Source organism: Penicillium paradoxum (genome assembly GCF_028828445.1).
Source record: "Penicillium paradoxum strain IBT 22861 chromosome Unknown utg000007l_segment0_segment0, whole genome shotgun sequence".
NCBI classification, from domain to species: Eukaryota; Fungi; Ascomycota; class Eurotiomycetes; order Eurotiales; family Aspergillaceae; genus Penicillium; species Penicillium paradoxum.
The window spans coordinates 3,405,001-3,422,588 of NW_026643185.1; the positions used below are offsets into that span (position 1 = coordinate 3,405,001).

The 17,588-nt window shown below is 50.3% G+C and overlaps 9 protein-coding genes across 9 annotated transcripts; 4 read left to right on the top strand and 5 right to left on the bottom strand.

Annotated features, from left to right (window-relative positions):
* Positions 1-358: 358 nt before the first annotated feature.
* On the top strand, positions 359-2,371 carry N7457_008791 (Major facilitator superfamily domain general substrate transporter; the record flags this gene model as incomplete). The annotated part of the gene is made up of 7 exons (XM_057179834.1): positions 359-830; positions 883-960; positions 1,043-1,477; positions 1,542-2,000; positions 2,079-2,173; positions 2,230-2,307; positions 2,357-2,371. 7 exons carry the CDS (start codon positions 359-361, stop codon positions 2,369-2,371), a joined length of 1,632 nt encoding a protein of 543 aa, XP_057028220.1.
* Positions 2,372-2,671: 300 nt separating this feature from the next.
* N7457_008792 (uncharacterized protein) lies at positions 2,672-4,331 on the bottom strand (the record flags this gene model as incomplete). The annotated part of the gene is made up of 2 exons (XM_057179835.1): positions 2,672-3,577; positions 3,630-4,331. The coding sequence occupies 2 exons, from the start codon at positions 4,329-4,331 to the stop codon at positions 2,672-2,674; spliced, it is 1,608 nt and encodes a 535-aa protein (XP_057028221.1).
* Positions 4,332-5,415: 1,084 nt separating this feature from the next.
* N7457_008793 (uncharacterized protein) lies at positions 5,416-5,923 on the bottom strand (the record flags this gene model as incomplete). Its single annotated transcript, XM_057179836.1, has 3 exons — positions 5,416-5,543; positions 5,593-5,723; positions 5,778-5,923. 3 exons carry the CDS (start codon positions 5,921-5,923, stop codon positions 5,416-5,418), a joined length of 405 nt encoding a protein of 134 aa, XP_057028222.1.
* Positions 5,924-6,501: 578 nt separating this feature from the next.
* Positions 6,502-10,178, bottom strand: N7457_008794 (GTPase BMS1; the record flags this gene model as incomplete). Its single annotated transcript, XM_057179837.1, has 5 exons — positions 6,502-6,848; positions 6,934-7,899; positions 7,946-9,914; positions 9,973-10,043; positions 10,121-10,178. 5 exons carry the CDS (start codon positions 10,176-10,178, stop codon positions 6,502-6,504), a joined length of 3,411 nt encoding a protein of 1,136 aa, XP_057028223.1.
* A 567-nt stretch (positions 10,179-10,745) lies between these two features.
* On the top strand, positions 10,746-11,735 carry N7457_008795 (urea carboxylase-associated family protein; the record flags this gene model as incomplete). Its single annotated transcript, XM_057179838.1, has 1 exon — positions 10,746-11,735. One exon carries the CDS (start codon positions 10,746-10,748, stop codon positions 11,733-11,735), a length of 990 nt encoding a protein of 329 aa, XP_057028224.1.
* A 622-nt stretch (positions 11,736-12,357) lies between these two features.
* Positions 12,358-12,765, top strand: N7457_008796 (uncharacterized protein; the record flags this gene model as incomplete). Its single annotated transcript, XM_057179839.1, has 4 exons — positions 12,358-12,372; positions 12,424-12,464; positions 12,524-12,592; positions 12,678-12,765. The coding sequence occupies 4 exons, from the start codon at positions 12,358-12,360 to the stop codon at positions 12,763-12,765; spliced, it is 213 nt and encodes a 70-aa protein (XP_057028225.1).
* Positions 12,766-13,217: 452 nt separating this feature from the next.
* Positions 13,218-14,734, top strand: N7457_008797 (alpha-ketoacid dehydrogenase kinase family protein; the record flags this gene model as incomplete). Its single annotated transcript, XM_057179840.1, has 2 exons — positions 13,218-13,489; positions 13,555-14,734. The coding sequence occupies 2 exons, from the start codon at positions 13,218-13,220 to the stop codon at positions 14,732-14,734; spliced, it is 1,452 nt and encodes a 483-aa protein (XP_057028226.1).
* A 94-nt stretch (positions 14,735-14,828) lies between these two features.
* Positions 14,829-16,365, bottom strand: N7457_008798 (putative 2-methylcitrate dehydratase (PrpD); the record flags this gene model as incomplete). The annotated part of the gene is made up of 2 exons (XM_057179841.1): positions 14,829-15,967; positions 16,035-16,365. 2 exons carry the CDS (start codon positions 16,363-16,365, stop codon positions 14,829-14,831), a joined length of 1,470 nt encoding a protein of 489 aa, XP_057028227.1.
* Positions 16,366-16,762: 397 nt separating this feature from the next.
* Positions 16,763-17,516, bottom strand: N7457_008799 (IQ calmodulin-binding motif protein; the record flags this gene model as incomplete). The annotated part of the gene is made up of 2 exons (XM_057179842.1): positions 16,763-17,037; positions 17,093-17,516. 2 exons carry the CDS (start codon positions 17,514-17,516, stop codon positions 16,763-16,765), a joined length of 699 nt encoding a protein of 232 aa, XP_057028228.1.
* Between the last annotated feature and the right edge of the window lie 72 nt (positions 17,517-17,588).

Below are 17,588 nucleotides of genomic sequence, written 5' to 3' on the forward strand. Positions count from 1 at the left end.
TACGGTTTGGCATCTTACAAAGCTCGACGTTGAAATGCCGAGAGCATGAATCTGCAAAGGAGTTGGAGAGATACGGACTGAGTCATGGCAAACGCATTCAGGATATCGGTACTCCACTGTGACATGTTTATTCCCCTTTATTCCCCTACCAATTGGAAAGCCCTGCTATCTACCGGTGTTGTATGTATCAACTGAGGAAACCCTGTCTTGCCCTGCCCTTTTCTCCAATTTTGTTCGGTCAGACTCCACGCCCTAAGATGCTTAGCTCCCTATAAACCGTCAATCTCCCTCGTGAAAAAGAAAGCAAGAAAAAAAAAAAGGAAATCGCACTAGTCGTATCAGCCCCAGCTCCCTTTGAATGGCATCTGCAACGCCACAGTCGCTCAAATTGCAGTCAATCGCCATGAAACAGGGCGAAGAAACCCCCGAGTCTCTCTGTGAGTCACAGGATATTGAATACCGCTATCTAGAGCTGGAAACTGCCCTACCCACGCCGTGTATCACTTTACCTCCCGGCCCGGCGCAATCACCACCACCAGAAGCGCCAGGTCTGGAGAAATATACATCGCCGTTCTTGTGGCCCAAATGGCGCAAGTCTATGATGACTTATATTGCCTGCGCGGTTACTGCGCTGGCGGGTTATGCCGCTGGTGAGGTCAGTCCTGCGTCCCAGGAACTGACTGAGATGTGGGGGATCAGTACCGTCGTATACAATCTGAGCATCACGGTTTTCTGCTGTGGGTTTGCTTTGGCGCCGATGGTGCTGGCTCCATTTTCTGAAATTAATGGACGTAGGCCGATCTTCATTGCTAGTGGGATCGTCTTTGTCGGTATGTACTCTGTGCTTCATCATCTACTGTTCCTGGGCTAACTGTTCCATAGCTAGTTTGATCGGCTGTGGAGGCACGCAGTCCTTCGCTGGATTGCTTGTAGCTCGTTTCTTCCAGGGCGTGGGTGGATGTATGTATACCTGCGTACTCTCGAACGGCGCATTGTGTCTCGTTCGACATTCAAAAGAACGATATTGACCTGTCTATCGCAGCAACTTTCTCTACCATGGTCGGCGGTGTAATTAGCGACATCTACCACGCTCAAGACCGGAATACGCCCATGGCGCTCTTCTCGGCATCAGCATTGTTCGGCACCGGTCTGGCACCTTTGATCTCTGGTGCAATCGTTACCCGCACCACATGGCGCTGGATATTCTACTCACACGCAATCGTGTCCGCGGCATTTGTCATTCTGATATACTTCTTCTTCAAAGAGACTCGCGGCACTGTCCTGCTCAGCCGAAAAGCCACAAAGCTTAATCAGTACTACGAGCAACTGGAAGTAGCTGGCCACTACGGCGTTATCCTGACGAGCGAAGAAGCCCCCGAAGAAAAGTGTATCCGACGAATCAGATGGAAGGTCAAGAGCGACGAACAACGTGCCTCGATTGCAACTATGGTCCAGATCTCGCTGTATCGGCCATTCCGTAAGTCAAAGCCGACCCAAAGGACTACCCCAAAGCAAAAACAACAACTAATACCAAGATACAGACATGCTCCTCACCGAACCAGTGGTCTTCTTCTTCTCCCTGTGGGTCTCGTTCAGCTGGGCAGCCCTCTATCTTCAATTCAGCTCGATTCCGCTGGTCTTCCGCACAAACCACAACTTCACGATCGAGCAAACCGGCGCTGTCTTCACGTCGATGTGCGTCGGTGTCATCCTCATCACAATCATCAGTATCTACCAAGAGCGCATCGCCATGCGCTTCGGCAAGTACTCTTCTGATATTGAGGGTCGACTGTATTTCGTTTGTATCGAGTCGATTCTTCTACCCATTGGCTTGTTCTGGTTTGGTTGGTCGTCTTTTCCGTCGGTGCACTGGATCGTGCCTGCTATGGCCGTGGGCTGTGCTACTATGGGCATCTTTTCGATTTATTTGGCCACTTTCAACTATCTCGCCGATACTTATCATCGGTATGCGAGCTCTGCGATTGCGGCGCAGTCTTGCTGTACGTTTTCCCCCCATGAGTTGGATACCTGCCAGATATCATGTTTTGATTTATGGGATTCACTGACTTGTTTTGCAGGCCGAAATCTACTTGGTGGTGTTTTTCCATTGGTTACGAATGCCATGTTTACTAATCTTGGTTACCCAGAGGCATCAAGTCTACTTGGAGGACTTGTAAGTTCCGGCTATTGCGCTCAAGGGAAGTAAATCAACTGACTCAATCGAAACAGGGTGTTGCTCTGACTCTGGTCCCCTGGGTACTGGCCCTGTATGGACCTCAAATTCGAGCCAGGAGCAAGCTCGCAAGTGTAAGTGATTCTTAGCAACGACGCATGCCCGGAGCTAATAGAATATCAGGAGCTCGCACATTAAGATATACACAGCGCATACCGACCACGCACATGAACAAAAGAAGTAATTTAATCATTAAGGACCACCAGGTGCCAATCAAATAGAGGCAATCAATGACATGCATATTATCAAGTATTTCAGGCCGTATTCCTGATCGGGGGGGGTTTTATAGCCAATAGCTTGAAGTCGTATTTTCTCATCATATGGGCATAACTATGCCAAAAGTCCGAATCGATATACATAAATGGATGATACGCTGTGCGTGGTACCCTACCTAGGTACAAAATCTCAAAGCATGAGACAACGCAAAACAAAATGCAATCATCTCGGGAGCTGATGCCCTCGAAACGGATGTGCGCCGTTGATCCGAGGGCGATACGATGCATAGCGACCCTCGTCCTCGCTATCACTGTCCATCTGATCTAGCAAGCGGTCGATATCATCGCCAGCATGAGCTTCTAGCCCCGGCTTTGTTTCAATGCCATGGCCAATGTGAGATTCGGAGGTTTGTGAGCTCTGGCTTCCATTGTGGTTGGCTCCGTTGCTGGAAGCATTGATAGACTCGTTTAGGCTGCTTTGCGTGCTTTCTGTTTGTAGCGGGCGAGGGCTGAAGCGATATCCCGAGTTCTCGGGACTGGACATGAACATCAGGGTTTCGATGGCATCTTGTTCCATCAGTGTGTTTTGGGAATGTGTGCGGGGTCTATAGAACCCATTCGGTGTAGACGTTGGTGCATGTGTGTATGATGAGAGCGAGGGCGCCCCGGACGCTAGGAATGATGAGCTATTGAGTGATCGGCTGAATCCATTATCTTGGTTTGAATGGTGGCGTCGGTGGCGGGAGATGGGGCTGTTGCTTGAAGGTTTGGAGATTGCGTTAGGGTTTGGTCGACGACGTTGGTTATGGCCATTTGATGAAATGATATCCACGGGCGGTGCTAGCTTAGGAATTGGAAGGAATTGATTAGAGGGAAACGCTGATTGGGAGCGGTTATGGCTTGGAGGATGATGAGAGTTTCCGTTGGAAGATGCTTGTGAGTCTTGTGAAAAAGGCGTTGAGTTTCTGGCTGGCAATGATACGATGTCACTTGGCGCGGACGGACTCAATGGCGATATACTGTTGTGTGCTCCAAATGTCGCTTGAGGATTAGCTTCACGCGACTGCCGGGCTTGTTCTTGTACCTTGGCGGCCGCGTATGATAACCGCGTGCGGATATGGACCGACAACTGGTAATATGAATGAGCCATGGACGATTAAAGGAGTGAGGGAACGCTTTACCTGTGCAATCCTACTTCCATAAGCTGACGAGCCCGTGCTCTTCGAACGTCGTCGCCCAGGTCCACTCGCATCGGCACTAGAAATTGCGGGGGAATCCAAGATGGACTTGAAGCCGCCAGCTGCTTTCCGTTTCTGGCCTGAGGCCAACCGAGTATCAAAGTTTGACCTTGTGCGCGAATGCTTCGGGGATGGCGGTGGGGATATTGAAGCATTGCTCGCTTTGATCGGTGACAATGAGGGTTGCCATCGATCTATTGAAGTGTTTCCGTTCATTGGTTCCGTCTGTGGGGCAAGTCGGGATTCCAATAACTCTTGGTCTATCTCTGGTCTCGTTGTATGCCCATTCAATGGATTGGGGTTATTGCCAAGCTCTTTCGCATGGCCAACGTCACTGCTCGAGGAGGAGAGAAGACCGGAAAGAGAATCCGTGAGGGTACTGGCGGAACCGTCTGGTCGTCGGTCACGCTCTGATGATTCGATATAGGCTGGGTTCGGATTACCCTCGCCGTGAGCGATAGCAACAGCGTTCAAGCCATCTATTTGCAGTGACAATAATTGTGCTGATTGGGTGGTTTGGATCTCAGCCGAAGGAATTGATTTGTGAGGCGCAGGAGACAACGCGTTGTTCATGGAGTGGGTGTTCGTACTGGCCTCCGCATCGGGCACCCCGCGACTGGACAAAGCATCACAGCCGTCATTCATGGTCAGGGTCAGGCGGTGGGAAATTAAAGAATATGTTTGGATTGGCGACAATCGACAAATACGCGCGATCCAGCGGGTTTACGCGGCCGAGTCTCAACACGCATGTCCTGTGCTCGCCGAGTCAACGCATTGAGAATGGGAGCCGGGAATATCCGACACCCTGTAATTTAGATGCAACTGACGGTCGGGATCTTAACAAGACGCGTGTGAGTGCTGTGAAAACTAGGAGGATCTGCCCGATCGGTGGCGATCGACCAACACACGCGCGCAAGGGTTGCGACAGCACGAGGCGGCAAATGGGCTTCCCGGCCGTGATTCAGACACCGGATGAATGGCCCAACAGAATTTCGAGGGAAACAATGCGGACAATAAGAGCTATTCTTGACATAAATGCGCCTGAGGATACTAGGACCAAAAATCGCAGTCATTGGCAGAGGAGAGGGTCACTTGTGTCGGAACGCGCGTGCGAGGCGTGGTCACGTGGATGGTACTAAACCAAATTCATCTAATTTAGCAGCGGAGGATTTTGCAAAAAGAAACTCTGCGTCAATCTTCTGAGCTCTGTCGTCATCCGCAGATGGAAGTGGCTGTTTGATGAGCTTGGGGCCTTGTGCCGGATGGGCTATACTTCGAAGTATTACCCACGCCTACATCCACAACATCTACAAGCACGACTACCATCGATATCCATTTTTGTTTGAAAAAACCAAAGACCGAAAAAGAGAATCATATTTGGAGGAGTCACAACAAAGATTAGATCAAATAGAGTCGAGAAATAGACTCCGATATAATGACTCAACTCCAATGACAACAAGAATCATAGATTACAGTAGAAAGAAACCCAAAGTCACAAACAACTCAGCCGAATGTGAGAGCAAGCTGAGAACAAATCAAGAGGGAACCAGCCCCAATCTCAAGAACAGACGAAAGAAAAGAAAAAAAAGAGGAGAGAGAGAAGTAAGGGAAGAGAGAGAGAAACTAGAAGAAAAAGAGAACGACATTGCTCCTCCATGTAAAGTATAGTCATTAGTCCGGCAGGCCTTTGATACCTCTACCTGGACTAAGCCACAAACATTATCAGCCCCTATACAGCGGGGAACATGACCGCAGTCGTCTTCTTCAGGTACTCCGGAGTCATATTAGTGGTGATCCTATCGGCCTCCGATACCTGAGGAGCATCACGATCAACCACGTGGGCTGGTGCCGGCACAGCTGGAAGAACGTTAATATCAAGCGTAAGGCATTCTGGGAATTGACTTACCTGGTTCTTTGGGACCATGCCAGGCACCAAGCTTCTTCTTGCACTCCTCATACTTCTCCTCGTAGTCCTGGAGCCTGCGCTTAAGCTTGGGCTTCCAGATTTCCTTGTACTTGGGCTTTATATCAAGCCACCTGAAGAGAATCATTAGTATATATCTGTGATGAAATGGTGGACGGTGGACTTACAAACAGTACGCAACGATTGTGCCGACCACGACGGCAAAAAACCCAAGTAGAAACTTGGCAATGAACATCTCCTTCTCCATATTGACCTCATACGGTTTGGTTTCCCGAGGAGAGAAGGAGTTGTCAGAGCCTGAAATAGGGGCCATGTCTTCTAATGGTTGCTTGATACTGGGAAAAGAGGTTTGTATTGGTGGAATGAGATCGAGCTTTGATGGAGCTTGATGGAAAATATATGAAGGTAGATAATTGGAGAGGGAGGAGAACAGGGCATCGCGAGGATGATATAGATGAGACTGTGAGAACTACTAATCTTGTTATGGAATTTGCCCAACTTTGTGAAGGAGCGCTGCCCGTTATGGTGTCGGGCGACGGAAAGAGGACTCGGAACTCGAGAACTAAACAATATCGGGAAATATCAACACATTTCGAACCTTGGGTTTGCTCTGAGAACCTTCAGCCTTGGAGTCAGTGAGTCAGACCATCTGTTCTTGGGATCGGAGACCGGAGTATATTGACAATAGAGAGGCAATAGGACAGAACGCAGTACAGGAGAGAAGTGACAGGGGAACTATAATGCGAAGCTAGTCTGGAGAAATAGTAGTGGAGTCATGAAATAGTTTTGGTGGAAATAAACATCCATAATGTAGGTAGGTACAAGTTTTGGGTTCAAACGCCATCTATGCAAAGAAAAGACCCAAGTGGATTAAGACATGTCCAAGAAAGATCACTTGCGCTTCTTGCCGCGTCCGCGGCCACCAGAGTCTTCATCGGGGTTCTTGCGCTTCTTGCCCTCCTTGCGCCAGTAGTCATTGCGCTCTCTCTTCTCACGCTCGGCCTTCTTCTCCAAACTATCAGCCACCTTGGCGCGGTAGACCTTGCGGCGCTCCTCTTGCTTGGCAGATCGCTTAGCCTGCTTCTCGTTACGCATGGTAGTAAGCTTCTGCATGAGGTCACGGGCTTTCTTCTCCTCGCCTCCAAGCACAACGGCACGCTTCTGCATATAGGTCTGCTCCTTGTGAGGCTTCATCTTGGTGATCTGTGACTTGAAGGGGGAGATCGGCAGCAAGCTGTCTGGGCACGCGAAGCGGGTTGAAGTGACGGGCTTGTCGCTCAATGGGCTTGTAAGCCGAGTCTTTGAGTTTGGGTGTGGCAATACCCTGGGCATGACGGACTTCACCGGTCAAGCGCATGCCTTGCCATCCGGCATCACCCTTTTCGCCCTCAACCTGGTCCAGCAAATTGGTCACAGGGTTGTAGTAGCGGTGTGGCTTGATGGGGTACCAGGCGCGCAAGAAGACAATATCACTCATCAAGATCTTGTCTTCGAATGTAGCACGGAAACAGCCCTCGGGTTTCGCCAGCGCACGCTTGATCTGACCACGAATACCGGAAACGGTCTTGATAGATGCACCTTCGAACTTGGCGATTTCCAATGCGGAGTTGAACATATCCTTGATAAAGGCGGTATTTTTGAAGATCTTGTAAGGGTGACCAGTGAGCTTGAGCTTCTTGACGATTTCTGTGTGCTCGTCCACGCTCTGAACAACACCGGTGGCGGCGATGCGGAAACCGGGGTTCTTGTTCGAGAATGAGTTTACACAGCAGAAACCGGTGTTGGGAGCCACAAGAGGGCCGTAGAAGGTAGCAAAGCAGTGCATGTGCTCAGGTGTGTATTTGAGCATGCGGTTTCGTGTCCGACTGTCGGAGGTACTGTAGATAGGCATGGTCTGGAAACGACGCCAACCAAGCGAGAAGATCAACGGGTCGTTGCTCTTAAGAATCTTTTTGTGCCAGCGATGTCTCTTAATGCGGATCTGCACGTAGCCGAAGCGGTCTTCAGTAGGCGACAGACCGCCGACGATGACGGGGAAGCGAGGGTTGAACTTGGAAACAAACTCATATGGCACGTTCTCGAGGACAATGCGTGCATATGTGCCGGCTTTGTAACCCTCAGCACGAGCGCGTGAGGCAGGGTCGAGCGTCTCGAACTCGGCGCGGTTGATATCAGCCTGCTTTTGCAGCTTGGCCTTTTGCAAATCGTACCAATCGTCTTCGCCAAACTCGCCCTCGATACCATCACGCGTCCCATCTTGAGCTTTTCCGAAGCCCTCGCGATCCTCCTCTTCGAAACGGAGCTTCAGCTCCTCCTTCTTTAGCGTTTCGCTCACGCTCGGCTTCCAGATCGGCTGCCTTTCCGGGCTCCTCATCGCCTTCCTCCTCCTCCTCTTCCTCCTCATCATCGTCCTTGATACCGTTAAACACCTCGCCCGATTCCAAGTCTTCGTAATCACCGTCACCCTCGTCCTCGTCGTCATCATCCTCATCCATATCATCATCACCGTCTGAATCGCCTCCAGACAGCTTACCGGTGATAAAGCGAAGTTTGATTAAATCGAGCAGATCCTCGTCCCGCCACTTCCGCTCCAATTCATCATAGTCGTACTCTGGAACGGCGCGGAAGTCGACTTGATCTTCTTTCTCGTTGTTGGACTTCTTGAAGAAATCTTCGCCTTCGTCGTCGGCGGTTCTATCTTCTTCGTCCTCTTCGTCGTCGGACTCTTCACCGCGCCACCTCTTGACAACATCGCCAGGGGTGATTGACTCATCGTACATCATTCTTGACAGGTCGGTGACTCGGAAAGGAGGACGCTTCCCATGAAGAGACTTAGCGTTCGCGAGCATATTCTCCTTCCATTTGACATTGCCCTCCTCATCTTCGTCATCGTCCTCGTCCTCGTCTTCGTCGCCACTCTCAATTTCCTGGTCTGAGACGGAAGACATGGAGCCCAGGTCAGAGTCGCTGTCCGCGAAAGCCATATCTTCTTCCTCTCCCTCAGCATTTCCGTTCTGTTTGGCCTTGAAGCGTGCACCAAAGTCTGCGGGTGCGGACATGTCGAGTTCGCCTTCATCATCGGTTACATCGTCTTCATCAAACTCTTCCTCGGCTTCCTCTTCGCTATCGAATCCTTCGGGAATGTCTTCGTCGTCCTGTTCGGGCACAGCCACGCGAGCGCGGCGTCGATCCTTTCGTCCTGTCTCGTCGTCGTCGGCTTGAGCAATAGCCTCGCCACCACGGAAGAGACGAACACCCTGGTCGGCCTCACCGAGCAACTTGCGCTCACCCTGAAGACCAACAACAAGATGTTCACCAAGGCCCCGGCGCTCCTCGTCATCTGAATCCTCATCTGAGTCCCGGTCGAAGGTGTTGGTTTTGATATCGATGTAGACCGCATCCTTGTCGACCAGGACACCGCCAACATCAGACATGGGAGCGAAGAGTAGCTTCTGATGCTCGCCAAGCTTGCGCCTGTTTGACTTGCCTGTTGCTTTGGCGATTTGCTGGTCCATGTAGGGGGTTGGGCATGGATCGGGTAAGCCCTCAATGTTGGCAACAGTCAAATCACCAACACCAGGAACATGAACTCTAGCTCCATGGGCGGGGAAGTTAGTACCGCGCAAATAACCGTAAAGCGCAACTGTGCGATCGCATTTCGGGTTTTCTTCAATCTGAGTAGGAGGCGTAATGTCCAGGAAGCGATCTGCGAGCGAGTACGGGTGCGAGTTGCGCCACACGAGCGGACGAGGGTTTTTCATGACCGACAAGAACCGTGACAGATTGTGCACCTCACGATCAGGGTAACGGCCGTTGATAACGCCAGATAGGTAGAAGAGCTTTGCGCCGGCGTACAGCTCACTCCAGAAACGGTGCTTCAGGCGCTTCTTGGCATCCTTCAAGGTGCTTTGCTTTTTGAACTGATCCAAATGTGTAAGAATACCGAAGACGTTACCCGGCATACCGGCTGTCGACAAGGCGTTCAAAAACTCCATAGTCTCCATCTCAAATCCAAAATTGCCGTCAATCATGAGAAGCACAATATCTGCGATCTTAGAAACATCGATCGCGGCTGCAAGTGAATCGGACGGGCATTCGAGGAAGGTTAGACGCTTGCGCTTGGTGGTAACAACAGTCAAAGGGCCTTGCGGCGAGCTGAGAGTTTGTTTGGTGTAGCGACGGATCAACGATTTGAGCAGAGTTGTCTTGCCAACTCCTGGCGGTCCCACGATTGCGACAACGACTGGCGGGGCCTCCTCGGGCATACGATCCACGAGGGGAACATGGAGTCTCTTTTCTTTGACCTGGAGGAGAGATCTAGGTCAGCATCGATTGACCAGCAAAAAGTTCCGATATACGTACATCGTGCGCTCGTGCAGCCTGCTTGTTGAGTTTTCCAGGTCTAGAAGAGACGAAAGCTTTGGGATTGGCACCTGTAAAGAATCATTCATCAGCATGGGCTCGAAATCAGACAGTCCGCAGTTTTTGTATCAGAGTGGTCTCGCCTTACCCTCGAATTTCTTCTTCTCTTTCACAGGGCGATGCGCCCTGTTGGACTGTTGCTCCATGCTGTCTGTAAAGAGGTATTATACCTCAACAGATGCACACCTTCTATTATCGAAGAGAAAAAAGGCAAGCGCAATCAAAGTAGGGGACTTCACTGCCGACCAAAAAATCAGTAGCAATTATTTTTTGCCAAAGCGGAGTGAAGAAACCTTAGTCAGGGTCTCCACCTTCCAAGACTGGGAGATGATTTCAGGCCTGAGGCATCAATGGTTCGAGAATTGACTGATGTAAGCACAATCGATATCAGATTTGGCCTGAGGCCACGACGCTTATCGTCTACCGGCCCGGTCATCTCCACCCAGCAAAGGACCCCGCAGCGCTTCTGGGGTCAACGGCACTTTTCCATACGAGAGCTCGCTTTCTCACTCCGCGTTCCATCAGAAATTGCGGGATGTAATTTCCCTCCGTGGCTAGCAAGCGGGGCAGAAATCGTTGATGTCGGCGAATCCCCCGATCATTCATACGACTATAAATCTACCTTCCCCGGCTATGAATAATCCTTTATTTTAGCTTATTGAGTAGGTTGCGCGTCAAATCCTCTAGAATCTCAAAGGATTTCAGGCATAACAATGTCTGCACGACGACCACCCCCAGCATATACAGCACCCCCCGATTCGGGGGTTCATGCGACTTCGCAGTTGTACCGTTCAATTTCCGAGACCGCATCCAGCCCGTCTGCGCGCATCTCAAAGGAATCCTTTACCATCAGACCGTGTTCCGCCCAAGCTTGGGTTGTCCCTGCCGGAAATATCTGCCGCCTGACCACACCAAACGGCCCACAGGTAGGAGACCTGAATATCTGGAACGCGAACAATCCGCGGGAACGGATGTGGGCTGCACGTACCCGACAGATTCATGCCTCCCATGTCTCAGTAGGCGATCGATTATGGTCAAACCTGCCGTACCTGCGACCCCTCGTAACCATCACTGGTGACTCGCTGGGCGGCGGGCAGCTGCATGACGTGCTTGGACCCGATGGCAAGCGAAACCCGGAGGTCGTATTCGGCACTACGCAGTTTGGTGGAAGAGTGCATGACTTGATGGGCACTCGTTGCGATCCTTACGTGAACTTGCTCATGGGCGGAGAGACCTTCGACTTCCACTGTCACTCAAATCTCACTCGCTCCGTTGTCCCCTATGGGCTGACGGAGTTGGATGTCCACGATGTCTTGAACGTGTTTCAAGTGACAGGACTAGATGAGGATGGAAAATACTTCATGGAGACCTCCCCTGCCCGGGCAGGCGAGTACTTTGAGTTCTTTGCCGAAGTGGATGTCCTCTGCGCGCTCTCCGCGTGCCCTGGCGGTATGGCACCTTCTATGGTACACCCATTTCTCATTTCCATGCTAATAGTACTCGCAGGTGATCTTTCCAACTGGGGCTGGGATGACAAGGAAGGTGGTATGGGGGCCACTTGTCGTCCGTTGGGCGTGGAGGTATATCAACTGGCAGATGACAAGGTCCTCGAAGAGTGGAAGGCTCCAGTAAGCCCAAATTACCAGGGAATGCACGGCATGAAGATGCCTTCCCGCGAAAAGGATGGTCACATAGGATTATAGAGAAACAAGATATATCTAAGTAGAATATAGAGTCTATTGAAGCATTTGATCCATCTCGCTATGCACGACATATTGCCCCGCGTTTTCTCGGATATGATGTCATTGTTCGCATTGTTACATCAACGGCGATTTTCCCCTCCTTCGTTGGGCGGGACTGGAATCAGAAAGGAGATACCATAGCCATTTCAGGAATGGGTGCAATTATGGGAAACCGGGCTGTTGGAGGCTGAGTCGAACCTAACACCCACTAATACGACATGCTGACACCATCTCAGACCAGACATCTCCTTTGCAAAACTAGAGTTCAGATCACGGCATTCTCAAGTCACACGTAGGGTATGTAGCAAGTAGGATAGCAAGACCTGTTAGTTTCACCGTGCCCAGGTGACTTATGTGGCTTAGGAGGGTGTGCATCAAAGAAGAACGAGAGGTACCTAGTACATCTGTAGGCTGCCGGTGATCCAAGGTACCTGCTTCAAGGCACCTCCCTCAAAACGCCCCCAAAAAATAAAGTGTAGTGTTAAGCCCCTCTTATCAGTCCCACTATAAATTCTTCTTTCACTCTTTCACTCTTCCGTGAACACTCTTCCTTTCCAACATTTTGCACTTCGGATCTATCAACATGCCTCTTTACAATGTGAGTTACCTGGTCCTTTCTACCGGTATTCTCTAACTCACATTCATATAGATCACTCTGAAGGCCGACGCTCCTGTCGAGGAGCTGGATAAGTATGCCGTCTCACCCCACTCTCTGCAATTACCTCGATATTAACACATATTTTGTCAAGGGCCAAGGCCACAGCCAAGGAGAAGGGCGGTGTGATCCGACATGAATACAGCATCATCAAGGGTTTCACGTAAGTGGCTCACCTTAATTCGACTCGCAACTCTCGGACCATATCTCTTGGTGTTTGCCATGGTGCTAACATGGACCATTCCTAGTGTCGAGTTCCCCGATGATACTGTCCAAACCTTCGAATCTACCGAGCACGTCCATGTCGAACAGGATGGAGCTGTGACTACGCAGTAAAGATCTCTAATCGACATGCCTCGGACGCATTTGAGGGAGTACAATCGCCGTCGATCATTTACCTTATCCACTCGACATGGGCTGAACGAACAACGCTATGGGGGTAATCTGGATACTGGGGTTCTCTTCTTTGATTTATTTTTTTGCTTCAGCGAGATGACTTGATACCAATTACGCGACCTGCTTTCATCCGCCATGCCACTTGCATGTACATCTTATGATTACCCAGCTTTCCGGGACCGATGTGCAAGCATCCATGCAGATGGAGCCAATTTCATGAATACAATCATCAATTTGAGTGATACGCACAGAAATCGAGACGATTTATGAGCCATGTACAACATCAAAATGTAGAAATTCAAGTAAATACGCCATTTATCGGTAAGATAGGAGGTCGAATCCCTGCTGATCTGCAAGAACAACATAAGCGACCGACGATATCCGCACCGCCGATGCAGATCTTCCGTCCCGGGTCTCACTACTATCTCCCTCACACTTCTCTCCCCATTCTATGGCCACAATTCATGATGGCAACCTCAATACCTAGAGCGATGCCATTCCGGCCTGGCTACCGGCCCCTTCCGCTTACGCGATTACACCTTTCCCGTCAATCGTCCACGCAGAGTCAAAATTGGGCTGGTCGCCCATTCGATGTCGCCAAAGACAATGTTGCGCAGCTGGCTGCGAGTCCCCGCCGACCTTTGACACTTGCGGACCTGCTGAAGTTAGTCTCGGATAAATATTCTGATCTAAATAAATAAATTTGCTCACCCCATCCTAAAAACCCAGACACGGCCGCCCGCCATTAAACAAAGACGCTCTTCTAGCTTCCGCCAACTTCACACTCTCTCTCCTGCCCGCCCGTTTGGCTTCTCGGATCCAAGCATTACGCAACCTTCCCTTCATCGTCGTCTCGAACCCTCACGTCTCCAAGATCTACCATAATTACCTCCACTCGCTGTCTACTCTCCTCCCATATCAACAACGCCGCATCACGACACTCGAAGAGGAAAAGCAGTTTGGAGATGTACTGGCAGACCTCGTACAAACCCATACAAACACAATTCCCGTCCTTGCACGTGGGTTTTTGGAGTGCAGCAAGTATGTCAGCCCAGCCGACGTGACGACCTTTTTGGACACGCATCTGCGTGCGCGTATTGGAACGCGCTTAATTGCGGAGCAGCATTTGGCTCTCCGTTATGCATCTCAGCCCATCAGTGACAACCCATCAGATGGCGCTGATGCACCAGTACCCAAGAACTCGGTTCCGTCAAATTACATAGGCGTAATTGACACAGCCTTACAGCCGGCACGCATTATCCGGCTATGCGAGGATTTCGTTGGAGAAATCTGTGAACTCAAATACGGAGTTCGACCATATCTGAAGATTGAAGGTCAACCCGAGGCTTCCTTTGCTCATATTCCCGTGCACCTGGAGTATATCATCACCGAACTCTTGAAGAATGCGTTCCGAGCAACTATTGAAAATGGAAATGAGCGTGAGCCTATCGAGGTGACCATCGCCGCTGCTCCAGATGTCCCCGGGAACGAACCCCCGGTCCGAGGAGATACTGATACTGGTTTTGAGTTTGACTCGGATGGTAAACGTGATGGAGCTAGTGAGAATGAAACTATAGGGTATTCGGCCCCGTCATCTCAGAGTATCACAATCCGCATCCGTGACCGTGGAGGTGGTATCCCCCCCGAGGTCATACCCCATATCTGGTCCTACAGCTTTACTACTTTCTCGGATATGGACTACCAGGGCTCGGAGAATGGCAGTATGGATGCATTGAACACCATCGCTGCTAGCGGTGGCCACATCAGCAGTATCGCAGGCCTTGGCTATGGGTTGCCGCTTAGCCGAGCCTACGCCGAGTACTTTGGTGGTAGCATTGCGGTGCAAAGTCTTTGGGGGTGGGGAACAGATGTCTATCTGACGCTACAGGGTGTTGGCAAAATCGATTGAGCGAAAGAGAGCGACAGCACTAGATACCCTGAACAAGATCAAATTTCTTTGGTTAGAACATCCGACTTGTGATATTGCAGATAGCGTTGCCTTTCTACAATTTTACTTTGGCCGACGGACGGGTGAACAAGTCCATGAAATCCGAGACCGACGTATTTGGATCTTGAACAGCACCCAATATCCGACCAATCTCTGTTGCGGAGAACATAAGCCCCATGTTTTGGAAAAACTTCTTTTGCACCGCTGCTGGTGTCTTTGGATTCCGGGCATGTCCAACGGGGTACTCAATTAGGATCTCAGGGATCGAAGAACCATCTTCGAGATGAACAGTCATTCCCGCACCGATGCTCTTCTTGTCCAAGTCTAGGTAATCCTCGGTGAGCCTAGAGTCGGGCTGCACCACTATTCTTTCTCGCAAAACTCCGAGTTCTTCGCTCGTCGCCCATGGACTCTTATCTAGATAGTCCCTAGCCTCTGGTGGACTGCCCTTCAAGAAAGCCAAGGCAACCACATACTGGATGCAATGGTCACGATCAGCAGCATTGCGCAGCGGTCCATGCTTGTTCACGATTAAGAAGGCAGCAGCAGTGGTCCTCAGATCTATTCGTTTGACCTGTTTGAGAGGATCTGACAACCCCATTTGTCGAAACAGACGAGCTTGCAGTACGGCTGCTTCCACGGCCGATATCGCATGTCCTTCTACGGGCATATTCTTGAACAGCACGTTTTGTACTGTCCACGAACCAAAGGGTCGTGGAAGTACAAATCCCGTCTCACCAAACGTCTGCTCCCAAAAACCCCACGGCTTCGCGCTCAAAGCCTCGGGTGAACCAGGCTGGCCTTCCCGTACCAGCAGTGCCAATTGCACAGCTCTTCTCGTCGCATCTCCTGCTGCCCACCCTTTCCTTGGGATAGTGTTTGTGCCGGATCTGTATAGCCGGTTTGGATGGCCGTCCATCCAAACATGAGAAATGGCTGCCATGGCTTGATTTTCAGTCAGTCCAAGCAACCAACAAACAACAGCTGTGGAAGCCAATTTGACCAATACCACATGGTCGATTCCATAGGAATTGAACGCGTTCCGCATTTGGTAACACCCTTGGATCTCGTACGCCTTGATCAGCGCAATGAGCAGTATCTGCATCGTCAAGGGCGGGCCACTGTGAACCCCTCGTTCAGATAAGTTTGCGCGCGACAGCCAATCCATCACCGAGATTATAGCACCGAGATTATCTGCGATCGGAATCATATATTAGCCTAGTAACACCAATCGCAACTCCATTCCTCGGATCTATCATACCTGATGGATGTCCCCACTCCGCACCGCTTAGTGCATCATTATGATCCTGATACCGAATCAAGACGCCCAGATCAAAAGCCCCCTTCACGGGGTCAACCTGCAACGCCGTTCCCGGAACCCTGAATCCACCCGGCACGACAGTCCCTTTGATCACGGGGCCGAGCAGCTTTTGGCATTCCATGCTCGTCGCCGCTGTCTCTATAGCGCAGCCCATTGCGTCGAGGAGGGCCGTTCGTGCACATCCCCAAATTGCCTCGTCATCTGGGTCGATCAAGTAGTGGTAAACATAGTTTACTATGTCTATTATTGGCTGATCGTATGAGCGGGACATGACGAATGCCTTTTTTTTACAGACTTTCGGTTGCTTTGTTGGCTGGCGGGAGTCAAATCATGAGACAGACGGACTGTCGTCTCATTTCGAAGTTCAGTTCTGAGCTCTCTTGTGCAAGATACACGATGCAGAGGTTTTTGTTTCGGTGTATTTACAGAAATGATCCGGTCGCACATGACGATATCAGGCTCGATCAATGTCAATCTAACACGAATTCTTAACATTTGCTCTACAATCGGAGTGCTAGTGTAGAAGGATAGATTGGAACTGTCGTCAATAAGTTCCATTTACCTAAAGCCATTAGGGCATAGTTCCTCCAGATTTATCTTGTCATATAATAGTATCCAAAAAGGGAGGAATTCTACCTGGACAGATATATGAGCGACCCACCGAGCTCTCAAAACCCACCGACACCTCTCACTCGCTTCACAGCACCAATAGCCCCCTTCGCCCAACTGAAACGACCCGGTACAGGCCCCATTGAGCCCGACGGCATCTGATCAGTGTCAGGATCATGCCAACAACCATCTCTAGTACTTGCAGCACCATATTTAGCAGTGTTTTGATTGCGATTGATCAACTCAGCCCAAGCACGGCAAACTAGCTTGGAGTCAATGAGAACATTGATCTCCTGGCTGTGGAAGAAAGATTGTGTGTCGAGGTTTCCATTGCCTAAGAGAGTTGTCGTGAATCAGCTTTACTCTTCCAGTATCCTTGTTTCACTTACCCTGAATGGCAATCTGCTCATCAACAATCATCAACTTGATATGACAGCTCCGCTTTTTGAAACTATTATGGATCGGACGAGTTTGGTCTTTGCCGACGTAATAGTATACCCGCAATCGAGACTTCTCTTCGTCGGTTTCCAGAGAGTTGTACAGTCTGTTCGCAATCATTTCGTTGGTACCATTTTGGAATGGAAGGAGCTCGCCTGCGTCGTTATACCCGAGGCATAGATAGCAGGATAATACTACGCCGCGGCGAACGGCGTTAATCAGAGGTTGCATGAGAGGCTCGGCGTTCATATTCGGGGTTTGGATGAGAATGGTGTGCTCGGCATGATTGATTGCGGATAACCATGCGGAGTTTTGGGGGGTGTAGACGCTGCTGTGATTTGGGGCTTGAAGATATTGAGAGTTAGGGACAGTCATCTTTGATGTCTTGTTGTTTCTGTTTCAACTTACTTCCAAACGGTTCTCTGTTAACCACTGCCATTGCAACCG